The sequence below is a fragment of the Botrytis deweyae genome (assembly GCF_014898535.1).
Source record: "Botrytis deweyae strain B1 chromosome Unknown BDEW_005, whole genome shotgun sequence".
In the NCBI taxonomy this organism is placed as follows: domain Eukaryota; kingdom Fungi; phylum Ascomycota; class Leotiomycetes; order Helotiales; family Sclerotiniaceae; genus Botrytis; species Botrytis deweyae.
In genome coordinates this window covers 733,487-756,330 of record NW_024066212.1, presented here as the reverse complement: position 1 = coordinate 756,330, position 22,844 = coordinate 733,487, and the positions used below count along the sequence as shown (strand labels likewise).

General features: G+C 43.6%; 6 protein-coding genes across 6 annotated transcripts; 5 read left to right on the top strand and 1 right to left on the bottom strand.

Annotated features, from left to right (window-relative positions):
* Positions 1-8,496: 8,496 nt before the first annotated feature.
* Positions 8,497-10,056, top strand: EAE98_002871 (uncharacterized protein; the record flags this gene model as incomplete). The annotated part of the gene is made up of 3 exons (XM_038950491.1): positions 8,497-8,902; positions 8,994-9,317; positions 9,365-10,056. The coding sequence occupies 3 exons, from the start codon at positions 8,497-8,499 to the stop codon at positions 10,054-10,056; spliced, it is 1,422 nt and encodes a 473-aa protein (XP_038813020.1).
* Positions 10,057-10,869: 813 nt separating this feature from the next.
* Positions 10,870-11,898, top strand: EAE98_002870 (uncharacterized protein). Its single transcript, XM_038950490.1, has 3 exons — positions 10,870-11,010; positions 11,111-11,178; positions 11,282-11,898. The coding sequence occupies exons 1-3, from the start codon at positions 10,969-10,971 to the stop codon at positions 11,613-11,615; spliced, it is 444 nt and encodes a 147-aa protein (XP_038813019.1). The 5' UTR covers positions 10,870-10,968; the 3' UTR covers positions 11,616-11,898.
* A 1,650-nt stretch (positions 11,899-13,548) lies between these two features.
* EAE98_002869 (uncharacterized protein) lies at positions 13,549-14,359 on the top strand (the record flags this gene model as incomplete). Its single annotated transcript, XM_038950489.1, has 2 exons — positions 13,549-14,022; positions 14,047-14,359. Exons 1-2 carry the CDS (start codon positions 13,931-13,933, stop codon positions 14,357-14,359), a joined length of 405 nt encoding a protein of 134 aa, XP_038813018.1. The 5' UTR covers positions 13,549-13,930.
* A 1,529-nt stretch (positions 14,360-15,888) lies between these two features.
* Positions 15,889-16,305, top strand: EAE98_002868 (uncharacterized protein; the record flags this gene model as incomplete). The annotated part of the gene is made up of 3 exons (XM_038950488.1): positions 15,889-15,909; positions 15,981-16,122; positions 16,223-16,305. The coding sequence occupies 3 exons, from the start codon at positions 15,889-15,891 to the stop codon at positions 16,303-16,305; spliced, it is 246 nt and encodes an 81-aa protein (XP_038813017.1).
* A 329-nt stretch (positions 16,306-16,634) lies between these two features.
* EAE98_002867 (uncharacterized protein) lies at positions 16,635-18,820 on the top strand (the record flags this gene model as incomplete). Its single annotated transcript, XM_038950487.1, has 4 exons — positions 16,635-16,692; positions 16,750-16,779; positions 16,930-18,430; positions 18,763-18,820. 4 exons carry the CDS (start codon positions 16,635-16,637, stop codon positions 18,818-18,820), a joined length of 1,647 nt encoding a protein of 548 aa, XP_038813016.1.
* A 1,572-nt stretch (positions 18,821-20,392) lies between these two features.
* EAE98_002866 (uncharacterized protein) lies at positions 20,393-21,847 on the bottom strand. Its single transcript, XM_038950486.1, has 2 exons — positions 21,459-21,847; positions 20,393-21,290 (listed from the first exon to the last, which is right to left on the bottom strand). Exons 1-2 carry the CDS (start codon positions 21,644-21,646, stop codon positions 20,819-20,821), a joined length of 660 nt encoding a protein of 219 aa, XP_038813015.1. The 5' UTR covers positions 21,647-21,847; the 3' UTR covers positions 20,393-20,818.
* Between the last annotated feature and the right edge of the window lie 997 nt (positions 21,848-22,844).

Below are 22,844 nucleotides of genomic sequence, written 5' to 3'. Positions count from 1 at the left end.
TCGATATCTCGATATCTCGATATGCAAGAGAAGGGGATAGAATAGGATTGGGGGTTTGGAAGTGTTGCGATTGAATGAGTGAAGGGGGGAAGGGGGGGGAACAGGATCTCTTTCTTGGAATGAATGGGAAAGGAGAGATGGGGGTTTTCGATGGGCAGATTATGGTATGAGACTATTAGATTAGTATAGATTAACTTATGTAAGAAGACTTCAGGAATTTGTGGTGATGGTAGTTTTTTTTACATTATGTACCTACTTAGGTATCTAGGTATATATACAACTTGTGGACGGATGAAGTGAGGTGGATTCTAGAGGGGAGTAGGGGACGGGAATCCATGGGAATGGGAATGGGTGTGTGGTGTATTTGGGATTTGTGTTTAGGGAATAGAATACAAGGTTGATGGATGGGATTAGGAATTGGGTAGCTGGAAATTTGTACGATTGGAAAATTTGGACCGGTATGGTGGCCCAGTTCCATGAGTGTAGTTATGGGAAGTTGTTGTTGGTGATGTGTGGATGGCAAACGTTAGGAGGGTTTTTTGTTGAGAGATAGGTCTGGATTTGCGGGAGTGAGGGTTTAGATGTGAAGGGATGTGGAGGGTGGAGGGTGGAGGAGTGGAAAGATGTTGAGTGGTTGGATTTGAGATTTGAGATATGAGATACGAGAGAAGCATATGTATATCGCATGTATATCATGTTACATTACTACTGCTAACTAGTATCTGAGAGTTGAGAGTTGAGACTTGAGATTTGAGACTTGTGGAGAGGTAGTTAGGGAACACTGATAATACTAGCACATGAACAAGAACAGAGTGAAAACATTGACATAAGAATGTAATCAAGCAATTCTCTCTAAAATCTACAAAAGCCCCCAAGAAGTTTGATAGTCTGCATATCTTAAGGTTAGGTGATGAACATTTAGACTCGTATGGGACGAAATCTCGATCTATCCACACAAGAGCGTCTTATTTATCATCCTTTCATCTTCACAACCCCGTAGATTTACACTAGTATTCATATCCCTTTGAAATACCCACATCGAGATGCCAGCGAGTAGGCAGAGATCTAACAAGATCCTCTCAGACTCCAAGCACCTCTCTCGATCGGGTCATTTATGCAAGGCAGATTCATTGATGTTGAGATCCTGATCCTCACAAAGCCTCCTTCGACATGAGCGTAAATCGGATGAGAAGGATGGTGGATGTTATAACTCGGGAACTCGGTGAACTACTGGGCAGTAATATGCTGGATGCTTTGGGCTTCCAAATAGGCGCCCGTCTGACTGAGTAGTCTCCATTCACTTCTATTCGCCTTGTGTTCATAACGAGGACACTGTATGGAGATTATGTGAAGTCTATCCTGGTCTTCGACGTGGAAACCCTGGAGCGGACCTTATAACCACCCATCATATTGTTTGTGTGAAGTGAATTGAAGATAGAGAAGCTATCAGTAAGTAGATTTTGCGATTGGTGTTTAGTTCTGGTTTCAGAGACGTCAGACGGGTCGCATTCATACCATTCTTAGCAATGGAAAGTAGTTGACATTCTCCAGTCAATGTAGCATCTCAGAGTGCTATTTTTATTACCATTATAACGACTGGCTCAACTACGGTATGGTAAGACATCTTTCGAAGAGTTTAATGCAATGGTAAAATGGAGGTACAGCATTAGCAAGATAATGACGAAAGACAATGGCGAAATCATAACTCAACTTTGTGTTCCTCTTACCCTCACTTACTCTTGCATCATGAACGCTTGAAAGACAGAGGCGTTAGCTTGGATGTACACAGAAAGTCTTGAGATCTTTCATGGAAAACTTGACAAGGCGGAGGGATGAAACCCCCCAAGACATCTGCAAGACTGCGAGCCTTTTCAAACTTGAAGCCCACCATGATGCAACGTCGAACGAATCGATACATTGATGTCGCATATAATCATTGAGAAGAATATAAGCTCCAGCTACTCTCTCCCTTACATCGCTAGCTTAGCAGTCAGACGACGAACAAACTACTTCACTCTCGTCACAACTTCAGGATTCTTCGTACGACTGAAGGCACATTCAAACCGGTGAAGTGATTGAACTTCAGACATTTAAGAAGCCGACATGAAAGCTGTTAATGAAGTTGCTACGAGTGCAATGGTAATCGAGACAGTGTTTCGGAGCCAGTGTCTTACAATATCAGACCTCTATGAGATTCAACATGTCTAAAACTTCACAGTTGTGTCTTTTGAGCCTTTCCTGCCAGGGCACGGGAGTATTGTTCGAGATAAACCACCAAAGAAAAGGGAGAAGCATTTGCTGCCATGAAACTGCATGGCGTCTCAAGGGGCTTGAGACCCCGCCAACGGATAAACCTCTATTGAAATTGCGACGTCTACGCACGTTCAAATCTCCGCATCATTGAAGAAGTTCATCACCTAGTTTTTCCTCTACTTGTTTTTCCAGCAGTCATCTTCTTTACGGATTCATCGTTCATTGGGGCTTCGACAGGGCTCACTGTTGAAGTTGGATCCTTCCTCTAATACTCTTACACCATCAGATGATAGTTAGATGTATTGAAGATGAATCGATTGGAAGCAGCCGCGTTCCGCATTTCGTGATGTAGCACACCATGGCTGGTTGAGTACCTTTTCGCCTCCTCGATTTGATTCCAAGGCAGGCTGAACAACGCTGTCGCCCCAATTTTGAATCTATATATAGTGTATTAGAAGATTGGCAATTGTAACCGTATGTCCTGTGACAGCAAACTAGGTCGCTGTGACTTCGAGACTGGTCAAAATACGTTCAAAACGCATGTTGAATATTCAAGAAAGGAGTAGCTGGTAACAGGTGGGCGTGATTGAACCTTGTAATCCTTGACCTCGCATTCAGGCAGCAGTTTAAGCATTTAATCTAGGCCATGCACAGCAAGCTTCAAAACATCTTCACCAATGATATCCCCGTTGTCACCGGAATGCCCCAGTTCGAACGTCGAGGTTTTTATAATCCGTAGCGAGTGATCGTTGATTTGAATAGTGATATCACAATGCGCCGGTATAAGATCGGATGGTGTTCTTGGACGTTTGTTGTAAATTGAAGCAATTCAAGGTTAGCTCTTCATTATGGAGTAGAATCCTTGTACAGCTACAGTCAAAACTTATCCATGACTATAAGATTTGTTAATAGGTGTCTCTCGGCTTGTCATGTAAGATCGGACCGAGGAGATCATAGATAAAGTGACGGAAAGGGAAATTGGGGCAAGATAAGAGATACTGGAAAGGAAACAAATGAGCCTCGAGAAGCCACAAGATTTCCCTTTCTGTCGCGGAAGAATGCAAAGACCTTCTGAGAAGTATCGAGGAAATAAGGATGTTGGTGATCTCCAGGGGTTCCGTGTATGTCTTATACTGAATTTAGCATCGTAAAATTCCTTTATGGATTTTGTCATGCGGGAGGAAGCCGCAACCGTGGAAAGATCGACGATTAGGCAATTTTTCTAGAATCCATTCACACCTGGCCATCGTTGCAGACTCGCAGTCTCATGGTAGTCAAGGATACCAGGGAAGTAACAAGACAGGGACAAAGAGGAGACAGGCCCTGTCCATTAGTCTACAATAATATAAGAATTTCGAAGGAAGGTTCATCTTGACCTTCTGCAAATAGGCATGATCTCCCACGCCTCTTGTTTCAAAGGGAGCTGAAATCCAATGAAAGCAGAACCCACTGCAGACCAACTGCAGATTTTGTACGCCTCCTTTTGGGCATGGGAAATGTGTTAACTTGTATTAGTTCAAATGGACAAGACCACTTTCTGGGAGGCTGAAATGAAATTGAATTTATTTCTTGGGGTCTCGAGGTCCTTGTTCTCCGGTTTTTTCAGGCCTGCTCTCCTTGACCATGTGGTCGGAGATTTTCTCGGTCGTTGTAACCATTTACATACTCAGAAAGACGAAAATCCTTGGAAGTTCTCGCTTGAAACTTCTCGATGGCGCCCTAGTGTGAGAATATGAGGGTTACCACCAAAAGCCGAAGATTATTTGAGGTCTAAGTAGATTAAATTGATGGATATTACGGTGTGCAATAGTGTGTCATCATCGTGGCTTCGGAGGCCTAAGCCTGTAACATGCATGCCATGTGGGAAAAGTAGAAGCGGTCTCAGGTAGGTAGCATCGGCTATTTAGACCTTTTGTCCTCGTAATGGTCGCTCGCCATCCACTAACACCAAAATATCGAGCGTTATCAAATATATCGATTACATACATTCAACAGCAGGTTGGTAATCGTGTATGCCGATATGATCTCGTACAGACTGTACAGTACAGTACAGTACAGTCAGTGTGATGTGTGTGATTGTGTATGTTGTATGATTATTGATGTTGCATTGGATTTCTTCGTTTGCCTCGTTTGAAGCTTTTCACAGAGTATTGCTGACGGCGAAGAAATTCTCCCCACATATGGTGGTCATGACGCACGAGTAAGAAAGCTGCAAGCTGCATCTTCCCTCCCACTTTTCATCTCAGTTCGACTAGAACCCACACAAACCAGTCAAAAGTCCACCAGTCCACCAAAACCCCACGAATAGGCGACGATCTGGCCATCGCTTTCATTTTATATTGAAAAATAAATCATTGATTCTTGCTGAATATCGCTGAACTTGGTAATTTTGGTCGGATGATATCAATTATTGCCATGACCTAGTATCTATTGAGCTGAGTGTGTAGAGAAAGCCGAAGCTGTCCTTCCGAGAATGGCGTTCTGTTGACTTTGTTGGTACAGGTGGGTTTTTAGCGACAGTCCCAGATGGGCTCGGGAAAGGGAAAAATAACATCACAACGCTTTTCTTCATATGGGGTTCATCCTGTGTCTAAAAAATGTGATGGATTCAAGTACGATACTCAACGGTTTTGACTTCCCCTCCAAGACAAACCTCCCGTTCAGATTGTTCCTGAAGAAAGGTACCCACGAGCAAAACACGCTTTTCATGCTTCATGCAACCCCATAGAATGGTTCAATGGCCGAGGTGTGTGGTGTGGTGGTTGCCGTGGCTGTCTGCATGTGCCTGTACAACGCAATACTCGAATAATCCTATAAATAAATCCGTTAATGTTTTATGTGCACATACGACATATTGTAATATCATGCATGCATCGATTTGATTGAGCAGGTCTTCGAATCATCGGCGATCAGATGCGAAATATTGCAGCAATATTGAATTCCGGAATTAATGAAATGAGCATAGATTTTACATACAAGTGTCATTGTTCACAGCCCATCCCATCAAGAGTTTCGAGATAGTGTAGGAGAAATACGAAGCATACGAGTAAAGTAATACCCGTACATTTTCACAATGGGTGATAGTTTCCGGGTGTGAGAATCCGAGAGCTTGGATGAGGGATCGGACTACAGTATCATGGAAAATAGCTTAGAAGGATCTTCAGTATTGTGCTCGCTTGTGACGCATGTATCAATATTACGAAGCAGATTGGAGGCTTCATACAGGCTTCAAAGTGATTTAAAACTTAAAAGCCTTTTTTTGAAAAATTCAAAATCATAATGATTAGGTATGTTCCATTTACCAGATAATAAATTGTGTATTGTGTGCATCACTGAAGTGCAACATGGCTATACCGAATGTAGGCTGAATGATGTACAGTACAGGTGTATTGCATGAAATTTAAACCAAGAAAAAGGAAATCTCCACGTGTAGAGGTGTGCATTTGCTAGAACATCACGGCTGTGCTACCACACCGGGCACATCCATATCACTACCATAAAATCACGACCCAACTTCATACCATGAACCCTGAGAAAATGAAGTCAAATGAACCCAGCAAATTAGAAGATCATGATTGCTTAGATTGATCGACAGCAACAAATGGTCAAGGCTTCGGCCACTATGGAGACTTTGAAGATCCTATTGAAATGTCTGGTGAGGTTAGGGGTGTTTATGATCCATGCAACACTTTTACTCCGTAATCTCCAAAAGAGCCCAGCCGCTGACACGCTCGGAGACTAGAACCGGGGCTGTTTCCCTCATAGCATTTCGTTGAAACTTAGAAGGGATACACAAAGTCAGCTAAAATTGACAATGAGGACAAGATGAAATCTCTGAAATGGAAGATAGCGGTGGACAGGCCAAGAGTCATTTACCCTTTACCCATTTCATGCCTTTCGTAATACCCGATCTGAAGTAACGGAGTTGGGGTTTCTGATTTGGGAGCTCGCTTTGATAGTATGCTGGTATCGGATCTAGAAGAAAGTTAAAGTGTTGGTATGCATAAATGTAAGAAAAAAATACAGGAAAATACATCGTATTCTCAAAGAACACAAATAGTTCCGAATGATACCTAGGTATTACTTCATTTGGACCTTGGTACCACCAAAAGCTCCAAGGGTCAAGGGGCTTGTATTGAGAGGGTGGGTTGAGTGTGTGCCATTGTGTGGAGAGGTAAATCCACGATAGTGCGGAACTAGATGTGCATCCATCTCAAAGACTTGGACTATTCTTCGGATCTGGATTTCATTAAATTGTTTTAACAAGGAGCGTCGATGCATTCTGCAAATCATCGTCACTCGGCGTTGTAGGAAGATCAATGAAGGAAGAGTGCAACCATAGGAAGCATATCAACCGCTGTCAACTTTTCTTTAAATATGTACGGAACATATTCATCGCTTGAAGAAAACCGCAAGTAATCTTCGCTCGAGCAATAGGTAGCCAGGAGCCGGGGCGTATGTGGTCTTAGTTTTACAACTTAGGCTCGACACGCTCCTTAGAGGCAATTCAAATTTATTGGTGTGGCTGCATACTAACGTTTGATAATACAATACTGTACTATCGAACAAAATAGCTATGAAGCTCGCCGATTCGCGCGAGTCGTCAGCACCAAATATGGACTATCGGTCGCACTTGACAGGTTTGTCAGGGTGTTAAGCGGCGGTACCCGCCAACTGTTAGCTCATAACAGCTTTCAAGACCAATCCTTAGGTGAATTGACTTATAGAATGATGAGTTTTGTAGTTTCTGTAGTTAGTGGACCAGGAAAAAGTAGGAAAATACCTTGTTCAATGAATATGCGAGAAACCTCTGATATGCACGACAAACTCTATTGATGAACTTTCCAAATTCCAATCCACCCCCGACGAACGAAAGAAAGCCCACTTTCCATATTATATCAATATAGCCAATCCACGCATGGTAGATCCCAAGAATAATTACCGAATAAATGGGTCATTATTCTTTGTTTGCTAAAAGCTCTCGCAACTGCTTCCGAATCTTGCTGCATTCCCCAAAATGATCCAAATCTCACCGGGATTGGTCCCATCATGGTATACTTCCACTCTAGAGCCTTCCTTTATCGAGCCACAATGAGCATTGTCTCTCTTGAGATTTGACACTATTAGTCCTAGTATGATAATGTCCCATGAGTGTGCAATATGGTTTAGCGGACCAAGATAACCACCGACGTTCAGTAGAATATGGACTAGGTAGGACATCAGAATAGAAACGATGGCGCCAGAAGAACAAGGATACCAGGATACCAGGTACATAGTAAGGCATGCTAGGGCTGTAGATGGAGCTGGAGCTGACAGGCATTCGTTTTTGATCCGGGTTGCCAATGCCCAGGGGGTGGAGCTGCTGGTTGGTGTCGTCGCATGGCCTCCAGAAAGATTTGTTGATCCCTTTGTATAGATTATACTTCCTGAAGAAAGCTTTACCATCTTCCTTGCCACACATCTTAAATCGTTCTCGAAAGAACCAACGTCAATCAAAAATTGCTTAGACTTGTCATACTTCTTTCCATCTTTTCTCTCTCATTTCTCAACGATCATTTTCTTGGCCACAAACTCGCTGTTGAAGAATTGTAATCATCGTTTATAACTTCCGATATCTCAACGCCCAACCCTAAAAAAATAGGATTTCTAGACTGTCCTGCTGTGGCGTGCATTCCTCTTCTCCCATTCGTCGTCAGGGCTATTCAACTCCCACGGGCTGCTTATCCCCCCAAGAAGCATTGTTTCTCTCCGCTTGGAATTACCTGGCACGAGTAGTCAGTTCTTTCTACCACACCTCAAGCCACAGATTCCCTTCGATTCACCTATCATCCTGCATATTACATACCTGAAGATCAATAATAATGGGCTCGTGAAGTCCCTGAAATCGGTGCGCAACTGGAATTAATGCGTTTTCTTGCCGCTCGACTGTCCCCAGACCAACTTTCGACGCCAATAAAAAGTGCCGCAGCCTGCTTAATTCGACCTCATCAAACATAATTCCGTTGTCAGCTCGCTCCTTCGGATTCAATCCACCCTTGGGGTATCTTTTAACTAAATTTGAAAAGCGTTAAGTAGTGAATGTTTGTATAATTATTCCCTGATCTTCAGAAATAAGACTTTTCCTTCTTGGTGTCAGTTATCGTCGAAGTCGTGGAAAAGTTTAGTTTTGGCGACAAACAGTTATTTTATTGAGGGAAGATATTCACTGGCACTCGACATCATACGCGAAAATAGCCTCGATTGATGGCCGTCTCTGTTCAAGGTCCATTCAGCTCCAAGTCCAGTCCCTGGAGTATGGCCGATTTACCACATCACAACTTCTCACGAGGAAATCCAAATCAGATATCCCCAATGGCCTACCCGTATCATACCATGAATCAAGGTCTCGACCAAAATATGATGCCCAGTTACGATCATCATATGGAACCAATTCGATCTCACTCACCTTTACATGGGCAAGGGCCATCTCCATCTACCCGGGAACTTGAAGCTTCTTCCTTATCAAAAGCGACAAAAGAATCCAAAGCAAAACGATCAATGTCTACTCCAAATATCAGAACCTCTAACAATACTGATGCGGCTGCCTTGGCCTTGGTTAATGATAAGAGAAGAAACAAATTAGGTTATCATAGAACGTCGGTAGCTTGTGGTAAGATTTGTTCTCGTCTATCGAAGACAGATGCGATCTATCTTTTAAGACGAAGCGAAAGTTTAATGAATATGCTAACTTATCGTCATAGGTCACTGTCGTCGACGCAAGATTAGATGTATACCGGCTCCAGCAGATCCTCAGAATCGATGCTCAAATTGCATTAGATTAAAAAAGGAATGCAATTTCTATCCAGTCGACCAACAGCCTCAGCCAGAACCTAAGCGTCGAGGCTCCAAAGCCCCAAGTGGAACTGGAGGAACCTCTCAATCATCTTCACCGTCTATTCCATCTAGCCAGATACCCGACATGCAGCCTAATCTTCCTTACCATCTAAGCATGCCATCAATCCAGAACCTAGGAGGATCTCAGGTCAAAAAAGAAAGGAACGAAAGCTTTTCTCCCGATAACAAGGGTATGTAATTTGACTTCCATGTATTTTCATACTAACGGGTTCTCCAGTCGTCACTTCATCACGTAACTTTGACTATAATGGTGGTCAAACAGCTTGGATGGCACCAGAAGTCTCTCCAGGGACCAAACCTCCAGCAGACATGTCTGGAAATTACTGGCCTGCCTCCCAAGAATCTCCAATGACTCCAGGGTTCTCACCTTACACCACCCCTAACATGCACCTTGCCAATGGGCAGAACTGGCAAAGCAGAGGCCATCACGGTCAGCCTGAAACAAATCCAAGAGAGCCGGAATGGCCAGTACCACAGCGATCTGTTTCGTATAGCAACTTGGAAGGAATGCAGAACAGCCATCAACATTCCGCTTATGGACTTCCTAACCCGCCGGATTCATACGCTTCTGCGAGAACCCGTGCTTCAAACGGTGCAATATATCCGCCAAACATCACAACTACACATCCACATTCCGCCGCCGAGATCTCATCCGGGTCAACAATTGGAACAGCCTACACACATTCTGCAACCCCCATGTCGGCGGGACCTTACACCGGCTGGAATCAACCGTATACTGGCGGTTATGCGAAAGTCTCACCTGGAGTTGATACATATGCTTCTTGGAATGGTGCCCAAGGAGGACAGCGCATTGTGGAAGAAGAAGAAAGTGTGGGAGGATATGGCGGATATAGCAGTTCTGGAGGCGGGGTCTATTATGCTGGCCAGCCACATGCAGCAGGCCGTTAGCGGAACAAGGAATACATTTCAATCGAACAACAGCACATCGCGGATCACGGTTACGTTTCTGGATTATTGGCGCATGGAATTGGTTATTATTCCGGCATATATTGACTGTTCGATACCACAGTTCTCGCGATTGGGGTAAAATCTGGGCGGGGAAAAGCGAAAGCGATAAGGGCTTTTCGCCAGGCGCGATTATAAATGTAACCTCGCTCGAAGTCCTGAAAGAACAAGACGGAAAGCGCCTTTTTGTATATACTGGACACAGAAAGTTTGGGAATTTCTTTACTCGGAACATTGGGGTCATCATCATGCGAAACGATATTAAACGGACTGGTATGGCGACTGGCTTTTACTATAATTCTTTTGAGGAGGAAAAAGAGACAGCGATTTTTTTTGTTTATCATTTGGTTTTTTGATATCTTAAAGTGGGATGCATCCAAGTAATCTCATGACGGCGGGGGATTTTCCATGGACACCTTATTAGACAAATGAACAGAAAGGAAGAGATATTATCAGAAAAGGCAGGGATTAAGTAGATTGCTTCACTCCTGGGCAATTTGTATGAATGTAGCGATACATGGACAGGATTTAATCTATCGCCCACTGGTTTTATGCATTCGAAAAGACAAGAAGACTCAAAGAATGAGTGCCAGATTTGTATACATGTACATATATGTGAGGTCATTGAAATGAAATAAATGCCTGAGTATTGATGGCGAGCAATTAAGACTGCGTATGCCTCAGGCACCTAGATGGGACCATGAGTGATGTCGTGCTCTAACCTCATCATCATTCGCCGTGAACTTCTCCAACAAGCACATCATTTAATGTGATACGGACAAAGCCCTCAACAAATCCCCCTGTACCCCGTCCCGTATAATTACCTACTTCGTATATTACCTAAGTACTTACGGAATGTCTACTCATGGGTTGAGCCGATTCGTCGGTATGTTCGAGGTATTTATCCAGTCTCATCTACCTCTACTGGTGCTAAAGTATTTCTATACTATGTACAACTTCCACCATCACCATGAATACCCTGCTAAATGTTCTGGAGCCACATCCGGAAGATAGATTACATTTGCGCTTACACAGAGCGAGATCCGTTATTTTAACGGCGCAAGAGTTTGTCCCCTCTTATTCCCCCTTCTGGCCTTGAAATGAGCAACAAGTAGTGCGGGATTTTGTATATGTATACACTGGCTGACGTGTTTTGAAAACAATACAGGCTTGTGGAAATTCGAGCCGCACAAAGAACCTTCGAGGGAGCATATATAAGGACTGCTTTGGGACAATTTAGTTTCGCTTTGGTAGTATTAAAGATCTTTACGGCCGAATTCTACAGTATTGGGGCCTTATTTGCGACATACGGAGCCGGCATTCTAATGGTCAGCCTGTATAGGAGGTATGAGGGCAACAGGCAATTCTTCAGCGAGATAGATGGGGATGGCATGGGAAGGAAGAAATTCAGGACCAGTGGGAATGCCGTGGTTGTTTTGACGACGCTGAGTCTTGTGGCTTATGTTTTACTGATTGGGTTGACCATAAGGCTCGAGACCTGAAATCCATGATCGAGCTGACTACATGTGCGGCATAATCAATGGAACATATATTTCACGCGGCACAGGGGCCATTTTGGGGTCTAGAGACGAGATGATCGATCTTATGGCTCTGATCGGTTGATAGAGGCAAAGCCGAGGGAAGCAAAAGAGCCATCGAAATTCGGCATTGATTGGAACCATTTTTCAGAAACAAAATCCGATGCGGCATACCTTTTCAATCCAATTCTATATGAGGTTCGCGACAGTTACTTTTTCAAAACTTCGAGAAGTTGATCATCTACACTACCTACCTAAGACTTTCCGTGATGGACGTATTGGAGGCAAATCCGCCGGATGTCTTATTGCGAATGCGATCAAACAAACAAACAAAATCTTTCACTTTTTTGATCGTCATAATACCATGTACGGAAGCAAGCAAGCTTATCTAGCGGATTTCCGAGGGGTTTCGATCTGATAAGCATCATCCCAACTTAGCTTGCCTCTATATGTTTCCCTCGGGTCCAGGGAACACATGTCGAGAATGGAATTCCTGGCGATCATAATAGGGAATGATTCTGCAACATTTTACACGTAATCTCAATGCATGAAGCCGTTAACCGTGGTTTAAAAGCCTTGGTTCCAGTCGGAACATGTCCATTGTTAACCACTAGTGGCGGGGATATCAGTCACTAGACATTCTCTTTGACCGCTGAAATAGGGATCTTTGAAGAAAAAACTCTCCAAGGACAAAACGCGTCAGCATCTAGCAGGTTTCCCTTTGGATTAGGAGGGGTTGAGATGATAGCCACATCGTCCACACTTAATACCTGATTTGATCGACTGCAAGATTGTTGTTCCTGGATCATTTTAGTTTGGGGGGAAGCTAGGCTAGGTAGCGCCAACACGAATTTGTACGATGCTGATATCCGACCGCACTAAACATGAAATTGGAGCTCGCATCCATGGTAATATCGGCTACGATTACATATCTTTTCTGAATCAACGTTAGACAATTATTTCTTTCTCGTCCCGCATCTCTTTTAGGGAGTTCTTTGGCCAAGTCGCGATCTTTCAGCAGTTCTCTTTTCAAGACTCTTTTCGTACAGTTCTCAATCACTTGGTTTTTATAGAAGCGGAGGACCGGAAATCTTAGTGAGACGCCAAAATTGGGACTTGAACTAATATTTGTTTCATCCCGATTGACACCTGCAGTCATGTACGAATTAAGGTAGATGGATGCCAGGGCCGTTTTGACGTAATCCCCGTGTTGGGTACTGCAACATGTCTCATAGTGTCATTTTCCGAGGTGACAAAATTGGCAGCCGTCACAAATTTAGAACACCACAATTGCTTCAAAAACACGAGGCTACTGTGCGCCGCTAACGCACGATAACTCCTATGAATTTTATACAGAGCTTGTTCAGGTAACTTCAAAGATACTGAGACACATGAACACGAGTCATTTCATTCATGTTGACGATTCACGATCATAAGTCGTGATGCCAGCATGGACTGGGAAAAGTGAGGAATATTGACATTGTCTGTATATGGTGCATGGAATTCCGGCTTCATGCAAGTTCGAATGCATATCAATCGATTTGCGCTGGATTGGGGGTGCTCGAACTCTCCTGTCATGTCGCTGCAGTAGCAATCGCCAATGGCATGCATAGGTATCTACAGTGGTTGTCAATCCAAGAAAGGAGTTTTACAGGCAGGTCAACATCAATAACAGCATTATAAGATTCAACCGAATATATTACTCAACTTAGTACATCAGGATTTCTTGTTCATAACAGCACTTTCCGGTTTGTTTTTGCTATAAATATGGGCAGCTTGTTCGCATCTGCTGGGTCCAGCAAGATATATATCTAGTCAGTTCTAGCCATGATGGAACCCTATATCAATAATTCAAGTTCATGGTCGTATCTCATGTTTAACGCGATTGGAACTGCGCATCGTAGTTTTATTCCATCTTCTCACTTAATGATCGGTTGAAATACTTTCAACAGTCAATCTGCGGCCTTTTCAGGTCAAGCACCCGTGCCTTGCATGATTGTTACACAGCAGAAGTGACAATTGACCGTCAGGTCGACTTTCTCGCAGACTGCACCTTGCCTGCATGATTTCCTTCTCCCGTAGTTGTCTACAATGCATATTAGCCATCCAGAATTCTTCCGATACCATCAGTCCCCGACTCATTCGCCGAAGGTGTATCATGCAGGCCAAGTGCCGGCAGGAGCAGTTCTTCATATAGCATCGACTTCGGCATTCGATTCAGTAGTTTTCACACTATATCAAATGCTTCATACTTTCCTTTGGAGGGCTATCCGTAGCGAATGAAGGTTTCTCCTCGTGTTCAAACTTCGAATTTAAAGATTGTTAAACTCACAAAAACACAGCAACAGAGAAGAAAGTTTTTTAAAGCAGGGTGAGTATGCCAAGATTCAGTAAGGGTAGAGTTGGTGTATAGCTTTGAAACTAAATGTTTTACAGTGAAAGATACCGCGCCAGGTGCCTACAGCATTGACTCTCAGATGAACAGAATCCCTTCCATAGACCGATGTCCGGTGATTCTATCCAAGGTTTGGAAGATGCCAGTTCTCTCAATATTCAAATGCTGTATAAGCGCGGAGATTCTACACCTATTTGGACTACGTGCTAGAAGTCTTACGACAGTACTTCAAATCCCTCTCGAAGGTCTTGTGGCAGAGTCTGATCATTCAATACCTAGGTATCTTGAGTATGCAGACTTCCACATACACTGACCCGTGCTCCACAAGTCCCTTTCATAGAAACGACTTGAAGGTAGGCAACTGATTATGGCTTGCCTGAAGGAGATTGTAAGATTGGGGCGAGCATACGTCTTGGTTGCTGATTGCAGAGACAGAGGTAATATGACCAGTCGGAGAGCACACCTGATCATCTGTCCCGCCATTCAAGGTGATAATTGAGACCAGGTCACTCAAATAGTTGGCACTTATTCTCAGCATACGAGGCGAATTGAACAAATGGACATGGCCAGCACGGGGTTTGGTCAACACGGCGAGTCTTTCACCATACCTATCCTCATTGCTCCATTTTCTTTGGCATTGCTTCACCGGTAATGGATTCACAGAGACAGGCAAATTAAAATTCAACAAAGTCGGATAACTTGACAGGTTTCAAGGAAATGCTCACATTGTGGCACTCTAGTTCCGACAATAATATCTCAAATTGCTTGGGCCTCACGTACACACGTGATTGACATCAACACAAATTCAGTGTTGCAACACAAAACTTCAAGCTTGAGGCGCGTAACACCCAAACTTTAATTCACTCTTGACTGTCACGACATATCCTTTCTTTTTAAGTTCCGAGGGGTTCTTCGTATACAATATTAATTTATAAATCGGGGACCATATCATATGGTCGCCGACCTCCCACAAGGTACCAGCAAAGCTCAACCAATCAACATCATTCAGCTACGAATTGACGCTTGTCGCAAGCGCTTGCTCTGCGGTGGGAGGCTATTGAGCTCGACTATCGCAGCATCGGAGTGAGCTTTTTCCCCACTGATAAGCGCTTGTCCTTAAATCAACGAACAACGAACAATGAACAAACACAGGAACAACGATACATTGGTACTTACTCGATGATACTGTGAGCCTCAATTCGTCTATCCCTTCCCACCTGTACACCCTCGTATCACGCTATCGATTACCAACCCAACAAGGCTGAAGATTTCATCATCATTAATCTGCCCCTTGGCTCAACATCCATTACGATATCGGCACTGCATGCAAGCTGAGATATCTTTGAAACGCCATCAATCACCGCCTAAGAATACACGGCTTAAAATATGTTCTTCATCGTTGTGGAACTTACGCTCGAAGAGGCGTACTGATCATCAATTAAGGTGCTTTTTAGTGTGTAATATTGACGTTTCGAAATCGTCACACGTCCAATCTATATCTCGATCCTCGAGATCAATAGTCTGCTCATGGGTCTATATTCACCAAGAATTACTCAACGACTAGGGTAGTGAATTTTGAATCGATCACGACGTTCACTGAACGTACTCAAGGTGCCATTGTTCGAATTCATTATCACAACTGAGTTGAATTGTTAATTCTCTCAGCTGAGCAGATATCTTGCGCTCGGTTTGTTGAAACCATTCGCGCGATTGACAAATGGAAGAGGAAAAAATAGGATGTCACCCGTTGAAAAGTCCAGATCTTCAGGTTGGCGTACGAGATCGCGGTCTGTCCAATATTGATTGAGCTGGTCCACACTACAGTTGGTACTCGCAGGAAACATGTCAATTCGACAAATGGCAGTGAGTGATGGGCGCCGCCTAGAAATCTTGTGGTAGCGGGCATATCCGCTAAGGAAACCACTTTGTGATAGGCACCATTCAGAGCTGGTGCACAGCCATTTCATGATCGGGCGACTTCCTTTTTTGGATATCCATTGCTACCGGTTCTATTTTCATACGGCACGTCAGCGTTTTCTTCTCATCTTGATCATGGGCTTGTTCCCTTTAAGTACAGTAAGCATTTAAACTTCTACTAGAGGCAATCCCTGGCCGCTTACAGGTTGAAAACGATGGAATCAAACAGTAAGTTAGATGACTAATACTAGCCCTACAGACTTGCTTCAAAAGCTTCAAGAGACATTGAATCTACTTGGATCCAATACGGCCAACGTTCTCTCTTTCCGGCAATCATCTTGAAAATTTACGGCTGTGCCTCCAAGTAAAGGTGTCGCCAATAGCAGCTTACTTAGAGACGTTGAATCTACTTGGATCTAATACGGCCAACATTCTCTCTTTCCGGCAATCATCTTGAAAATTTACGGCTGTGCTTCCAAGTTAAGGTGTCGCCAATAGCAGCTTACTTAGAGCTCTACGGTCACAGGCTACTATTAGCCTGAGCGCTTTTTTCCTTTTAACCCGTCTTGCTCCAAGTCCTCTGAACTTGTACATAAAGAAATGGGTAGTTATCTTCGGTAGTTTCTTGTAACTGTCTCTATACAAAACCGAATTCTCAAAATTTCAACACCATGGCATATAACCGACAGGTTGAGGCCTTCAGAGAAGAAGAATACCCTATGATGAAGGGTAAGTTTAGACAAAGATTCCGAGCTGATAGAATCCCCAATCGCTAAATTACAACAGGGAAAACTTATCTTGACCATGCGGGCACAAGTAAGACTTCAAAATATCACTCCTATTATCCCTTCGATTTTGAGTTATGATTTCTGATATTCTGCCTTACTACTCGTCAGAGAGCCAGATTTATACTTCTGGTCCTGAATGATTATCTAAGTTACGGAGCGCTAATCATGACACATGCAGCTATCTATGCGAAGTCTCTAATTGACAAATTTTCCAAAGAGATGGTGGAAAATCTCTTTGGAAATCCACACTCGGCATCAGCCCCAGCACAACTTTCGGGGCATGTCGTCGACTCCGTGCGTGAAAAGGCATTGAGATTTCTTGGGGCCGATCCTACTCATTTTGACCTCGTCTTCACTTCAAATGCTACCGCAGCGATCAAATTGGTCGCAGAAAGCTTTAGAGACTTGGCGCTAGAGAGTTCGACGTCGGGATCATTTTGGTACGGCTATCATAAAGATGCTCATACGAGTCTCGTTGGTCCGCGAGAACATACCAATGGACAGCATCACTGCTTCACAAGCGACCAAGAAGTAGAGGACTGGCTACTTGGCTACAGATCTCTTCCAGGAAGAAGGGAAGATGATGAAACGCCAGGAATTCTTGCATTTCCGGGGCAATCAAATATGACTGGTCGTCGACTACCTCTCTCCTGGAGTAAAAAATTACGGGGGTCGACTCGCATTTCACATCAGAATACCTATTCTCTCTTAGACGCTGCAGGCCTTGCGACAACAACTCAGCTTGACTTCAGTGATCCCGACGCGTCTCCTGATTTTACCGTCCTTTCGTTTTACAAAATATTTGGCTTCCCCGATCTAGGAGCTCTGATAGTTCGCAGGAATTCGGCACATATCCTAACTTGGCGTAAGTACTTCGGCGGCGGTACAGTATCGTCTCTAACGGTAATACATGAGGCATCTTACCACAGGAAAGATGCCACGATTCATGACGGATTAGAAGATGGTACATTACCATTTCATTCGATTATCGCACTGGGGTGTGCAATTGATGTGCACCTTAGTCTTTATGGCTCAATGATCAACATATCCAAGCATACGATGTTCCTCACTCGGCGCCTCTTCGAAGGCCTATCAAACATTCGCCACTCTAATGGTCTCCCTGTTTGCGAAATATACCATGACGCAACTAATGTCCGCCCTTACACAGACGCCACCACCCAGGGTGCTACTGTAGCATTCAATATTCTACGGTCGGACGGTAGTTACGTGTCGTATTCAACAGTAGAACAATTAGCCAACCGGAAAGACATATACGTAAGAGCTGGTGGGCTTTGCAACCCTGGAGGCATCGCAAGTTATCTCAAGGTAGCACCTTGGCACTTCAAGCGAGCTTGGTCAGCCGGTCATCGCTGTAGCGAATCTGACAACACGGAGATAATCAATGGGAAGCCTACGGGCGTGGTGCGAGCCAGTCTGGGAGCCATGTCGATCCTTTCCGATGTCGATACTTTCCTTGCATTTATGCTGGAAACATTTGTTGAAGACATAGGGCAAACTGTTATCATTACGGAGCAGCCGCGGAAAAAATTGCCAATGGTCAGAAATCAGGGTGGTGTTGGTCCGGTTGTCGTAAAAGTACCCGGAAGTTGGCCTACTAGAGAGCCTTTTCTCATCAACACGGGATTGAAACAGAAGTCGAGGGAACAGCCGCTAAGACGGTATGAGATGTACGAAGACTGCATATGCACGATACTGCTCCTTGGGTTTAGCATATACACACTCAACATGTATTTTTCACAAACAAGCGCTCCTAGATTTCGATATCTAATATCTTCGTCTGATCTTTGGGGAGCTTATGTGTGTATGTGTAACTGGATCTTATCGTACGCGTGCAGGCTATTTGGGGGAAAGTAAGCCAATCATCATTCTTACATGCATATCAGCATGCATGTCAAGAAGTATCTTCACACATAACATAATATATAGTTTGCTATATCCTACAGTATCCTGCACATTGTTCTAGATACAACTTTTAATCGTACGAATTTAGTGTGATGTACATAGAATTACTTGTTGATTTGTCGGAACTCGATACAGTCAGGGCTTAGGGAAGAACCTTGAGCTTACCGTGATAAACAAATACATCGATCGTACGTAAACTTATGATTCCACATGGAGATTATTCCTCACATTTTATTCATTTGTTTCATATGATAAGCACTTTATGATCTAATCTACCAGGATCGGATTTGTCTTTCTGCCTTTCTCCGAATCTTACTTGGAGTTCTGACGTTATGTTTTTTCTGCGAGGCAATCACAAGACTAAATGTTGGATGCCGAACGTAGTATATCAGACTAGATCATAAATATCATGCATTAAGAACTGTTTTCGCCCTCACCATCCCGTCAATATCCACAGCCAATGTATCTACACGACGAACCAGAGCCATACGACATTACGGCCCGAGAGCTTCCCTCATCCAGCTACCCATTCATCTACTCCCCTATATCGCCTATTCAGTCAAAGTCCACATAACTACTACTTCGCCACTAAGAATCGACAGTCGCATCCCCAGGAAAAATTTGCTCACAAATCACAAACCGTCTATCTACGCCCCTAAGCCTCAAGATTACCGTCCTGCGGGCTGGGTTAAGACAACGGTTCATGTGCTTTTAGCCTATCTTTCCTTTCTAGGTTTTGTCTGGAATGTAGACATACGGATTGGGATGTAAGATAAGCGTCAGCTATACAGGCTTTGGGTTGGGAGTTGAAGAAATGGGATAGGGCTATTTGATTGGCATATGTGACCACCACCAAGCACACACTTCCCGTGGAGAGAAATTCGTATGGCTTGGGGGACTTGGATAATCATGTTATCGTGGAGTCATGATATATGCATTGTGGATGTACGGTGTGATTTGTAAATTGGTTTGGGATCGGGATAAGCTTATGGTGGTATCAATATACATTCAGGTGGTAATATTCATGAAGATCCATGTCTCTTCACCGGTATATCGAGAGCTGGGGCCGCTACCCAATCGCTCGGTCCTGGTGATACCAGATTGGGAAATTTACACATGGCGAGCGACACATGATGCGAGAAGTGCTGAGGTGAAAAATTCGAGATGCATGAAGAGTGGTGTCTCAATATTCTACATGGGGTAATGGGGTGAGGTTTGGGAGTTTTTCCGCAGCAGAACGTTCTGGAGGTTTGGCGAATGTCTTGTCGTAAGGTTGGGAAATAGCCAAGATGGCTAAAACTGGTTGATGATGCAGGAGGAAGAGTTAGACTCGGGAGATATGCGAAGAGGTGTGCTCGGGAGATGCAAGTCGGGAGATGGATTGGGTTTACCCCGCATTCTGTCACATTATCATCACATGGCTATCACATTTTTGATATGCAATAAATCTTGTATGCAGGGTGAGAATGATCATCACTGGGGTTTGTTCTAGGTACGATGTTCACCGCATGATAAAATCAAGATTGCCTGGCACTGCATAGATTCTCCATGTGGGTGCAAGAGCTAGCATACATACCCAATCACCCAAGTGTCCAAATGAAAGCCATACATTCGAAAAGCCGATATCTCAATGTCAGATCACAAGATGACTATCGAATAAGATTTATATAAAAAATTTACATTTGTAATGAACCAAGGAGTTCTAATCACAGCCACAAATGTTTTGTCTTGACATCGAATATCGAAGGCAGTACCTTAGTGCACTCATCAAACTTTTAGATCTAAAATTGTAAAAAATCATTTATTTACTCATTGGTTGTGCAAAAGTATACCTAGGTATTAGCCATCTAGATGTCGAGGGTCTGGCAGAATAGGAAGACACTCGACCTTAAGATTGGGTTTTAGCTAGCTAACTATTGTATGAGAATCCACTTGGTGAACCAGTCACCATGAAATGAAAAGAGCCACCCTAATTTCATACCTACGCCGAAAAACATGTGTAAAAGTGCAACGCCAGAGCAATAATGAGTCCTTCAAAGTGAGGCCCATGAGCAAAATGTGAAAATATCCTCAGATCCTTCCATCCATAACACGCCCTGCAAAATACCATAAAGATCCTCCTAGCCCCAATACTTCAAGCCCTATCAAACAACCATAATAGCGCATAAAGCCATAGTGATTACAGCAAATGCTGGAATGCTCAAGCCTGTGCCAGCGTTGCATTCTTGGTTTTGGTAAGGTGAAGAACCGCAGTCATTTTGTCGTGCTGCTAGGAGCTCAGTTTCGGCGCGGTTGCTGAGTTCAACAAGGTTGATGGGGGAATCCTGACGCTTCTCAGGAAGTTGGATAAGTTTGATGGGAGCATCTTGGGCGTTGCGAGAGCGGATGGACCTATACTTGGTGGTTTCGCGGTTACTCGGTTCGACAAGATTGATTGGTGAGTCTTGTCGCTTTTCAGGGAGCTTGGAAAGATCAATTGGCGCATCCTGACGCTTTCCATGAAGTTGAATCAAGTTAATTGGAGACTCTTGACGCTTCTCGGTGAGTTGAACAAGGTTAGTTGGGCTCTCGCGCTTTGGAAGTTGAATCAAATCAATGGGACCATCGCGCTTCTCACTAAAAGATCAAGGGAGTTAGCAATTGCTCATCTTGAAACCCCTCAGAGGAGTCAGAGGAACACAATCTGTTTTATCAAGAATAGAGAATGCGACCTATCATGTATGGACTTTTGAAGCACGAAGTTGGCACTAAGATTGTGAAATAAAATTCATTGTAGGTACTTACGGAAGTTGAATAAGATCGATAGGACCATCACGCTTGTTGCTAAGCTCAACAAGATTGATTGGAACATCTTGAGCAGCACGAGCGTGCTCAACCGCTGCGCCCATTGGAGTAGTAATCGGAGTTGGTGCAGCAAAGCTTAGAGTAGCAAAAGTGAGGAGGGAGAGCTTCATGATGCCTGAGATATGCATTTTGATGGTTAATTTCTTGAGACTTGATTATGCGATATGATGTTAAAGTCTTTGTAAAGCACGTATTATTGTTGGATTTGGTTTGAGGTCGACGAGTTGTTGTTGTACTCTTGTTGTTTTAAAACGGGAGATAGAAGTAGAAAGCTTTGAAAAGGGTTGTATGAAAGGTGGGAAGGTGATTATAGTTTGAAGATTAAAAGGATAGTTGATGATATCGAGCGGGGCGGAGCGTGGATTGCGGGTGGCCAATAAGGTAGATCCTGAGGATAGGACCAGTGGCAGTGAGTAGGTATTCTACGATACGTCAAAGTGAATAGGGAATACGGTCCCGAGAAATTGTTTTCAGTATCAGCTCACCGTCAGTGTAAGGAGAATGAAGCAAGATATAACTTTATAGCAGGCCTTTGGTCGATCTTATATCGTTGTCTCACCTGTTTATATTCACATTAAGCTTATCTCCTGGTGGAAACCCCAATCTTCAACCAGCTTTTGAAATCAGATTCACAGAAGTCTATCAAGCCAACAACTAGAAACACATCCACTCGAATGCTGTCGAATGATTCACAAGGAGGCATGCAATGATCGCGACTCCTTCCTGGTGGTGAACAGGTTTTAGAAATTTCGCTCTGCAAATGTCACATTGAGATCTCGTGGTATTTGTGTATCATCTGGAAATGAACTGACAACAATTAAGAGGAGTTTGAGTAGAAAATCTAAGTAGCGAACTGCTGACAGATGATAGTAGACTGTCCTGACTAGCGTACCGTTGACGCTCAGCCCGGCTGTGACAACAGAGTGAGAGTCTTGCAAGAATCATCTTGAAGGTGGGAATATCAAGAGAGCGCAATGCAATGAGGGCATAGAATCGCTCGTAAAAGTACTGAAGGATATTTCTCATTCACAACCTAGGCGTCTCGGGAAGATGCGGAAAATGGTGAAACGAATGCTCTCTGCTATATTCGCCAGATATCAATTTATTCGACCAAGATAAAGAGATGCAGAAACTTTGCTGAGACAGGCGCGTTAAACAAGTTGATAATATCTCGTCGTGTGCCGAGTCTTGTGTGGCAAGTTCATAGAATCAATAAACCAGTATTATCATTCCAGCTCATTTCGCACTTTCCTACAATACAATTTCCATCGATCAGATGGTCTCAAGATGAAATGAACACCATACGCCGCCGAATCAACCCCAAAA

Bases quoted from the DNA above. Each gene is read 5' to 3' on its own strand.
- EAE98_002870 (XM_038950490.1), top strand. From the start codon at position 10,969: ATGTCTACTCATGGGTTGAGCCGATTCGTCGGTATGTTCGAG. The intron at 11,011-11,110 runs GTATTTATCCAG...AATGTTCTGGAG, and splicing joins GATTCGTCGGTATGTTCGAG to CCACATCCGGAAGATAGATT. The intron at 11,179-11,281 runs GTTTGTCCCCTC...AAAACAATACAG, and splicing joins GTTATTTTAACGGCGCAAGA to GCTTGTGGAAATTCGAGCCG.
- EAE98_002866 (XM_038950486.1), bottom strand. From the start codon at position 21,646: ATGCATATCTCAGGCATCATGAAGCTCTCCCTCCTCACTTTTGCTACT. The intron at 21,291-21,458 runs GTAAGTACCTAC...TTGATCTTTTAG, and splicing joins ATCGATCTTATTCAACTTCC to TGAGAAGCGCGATGGTCCCA.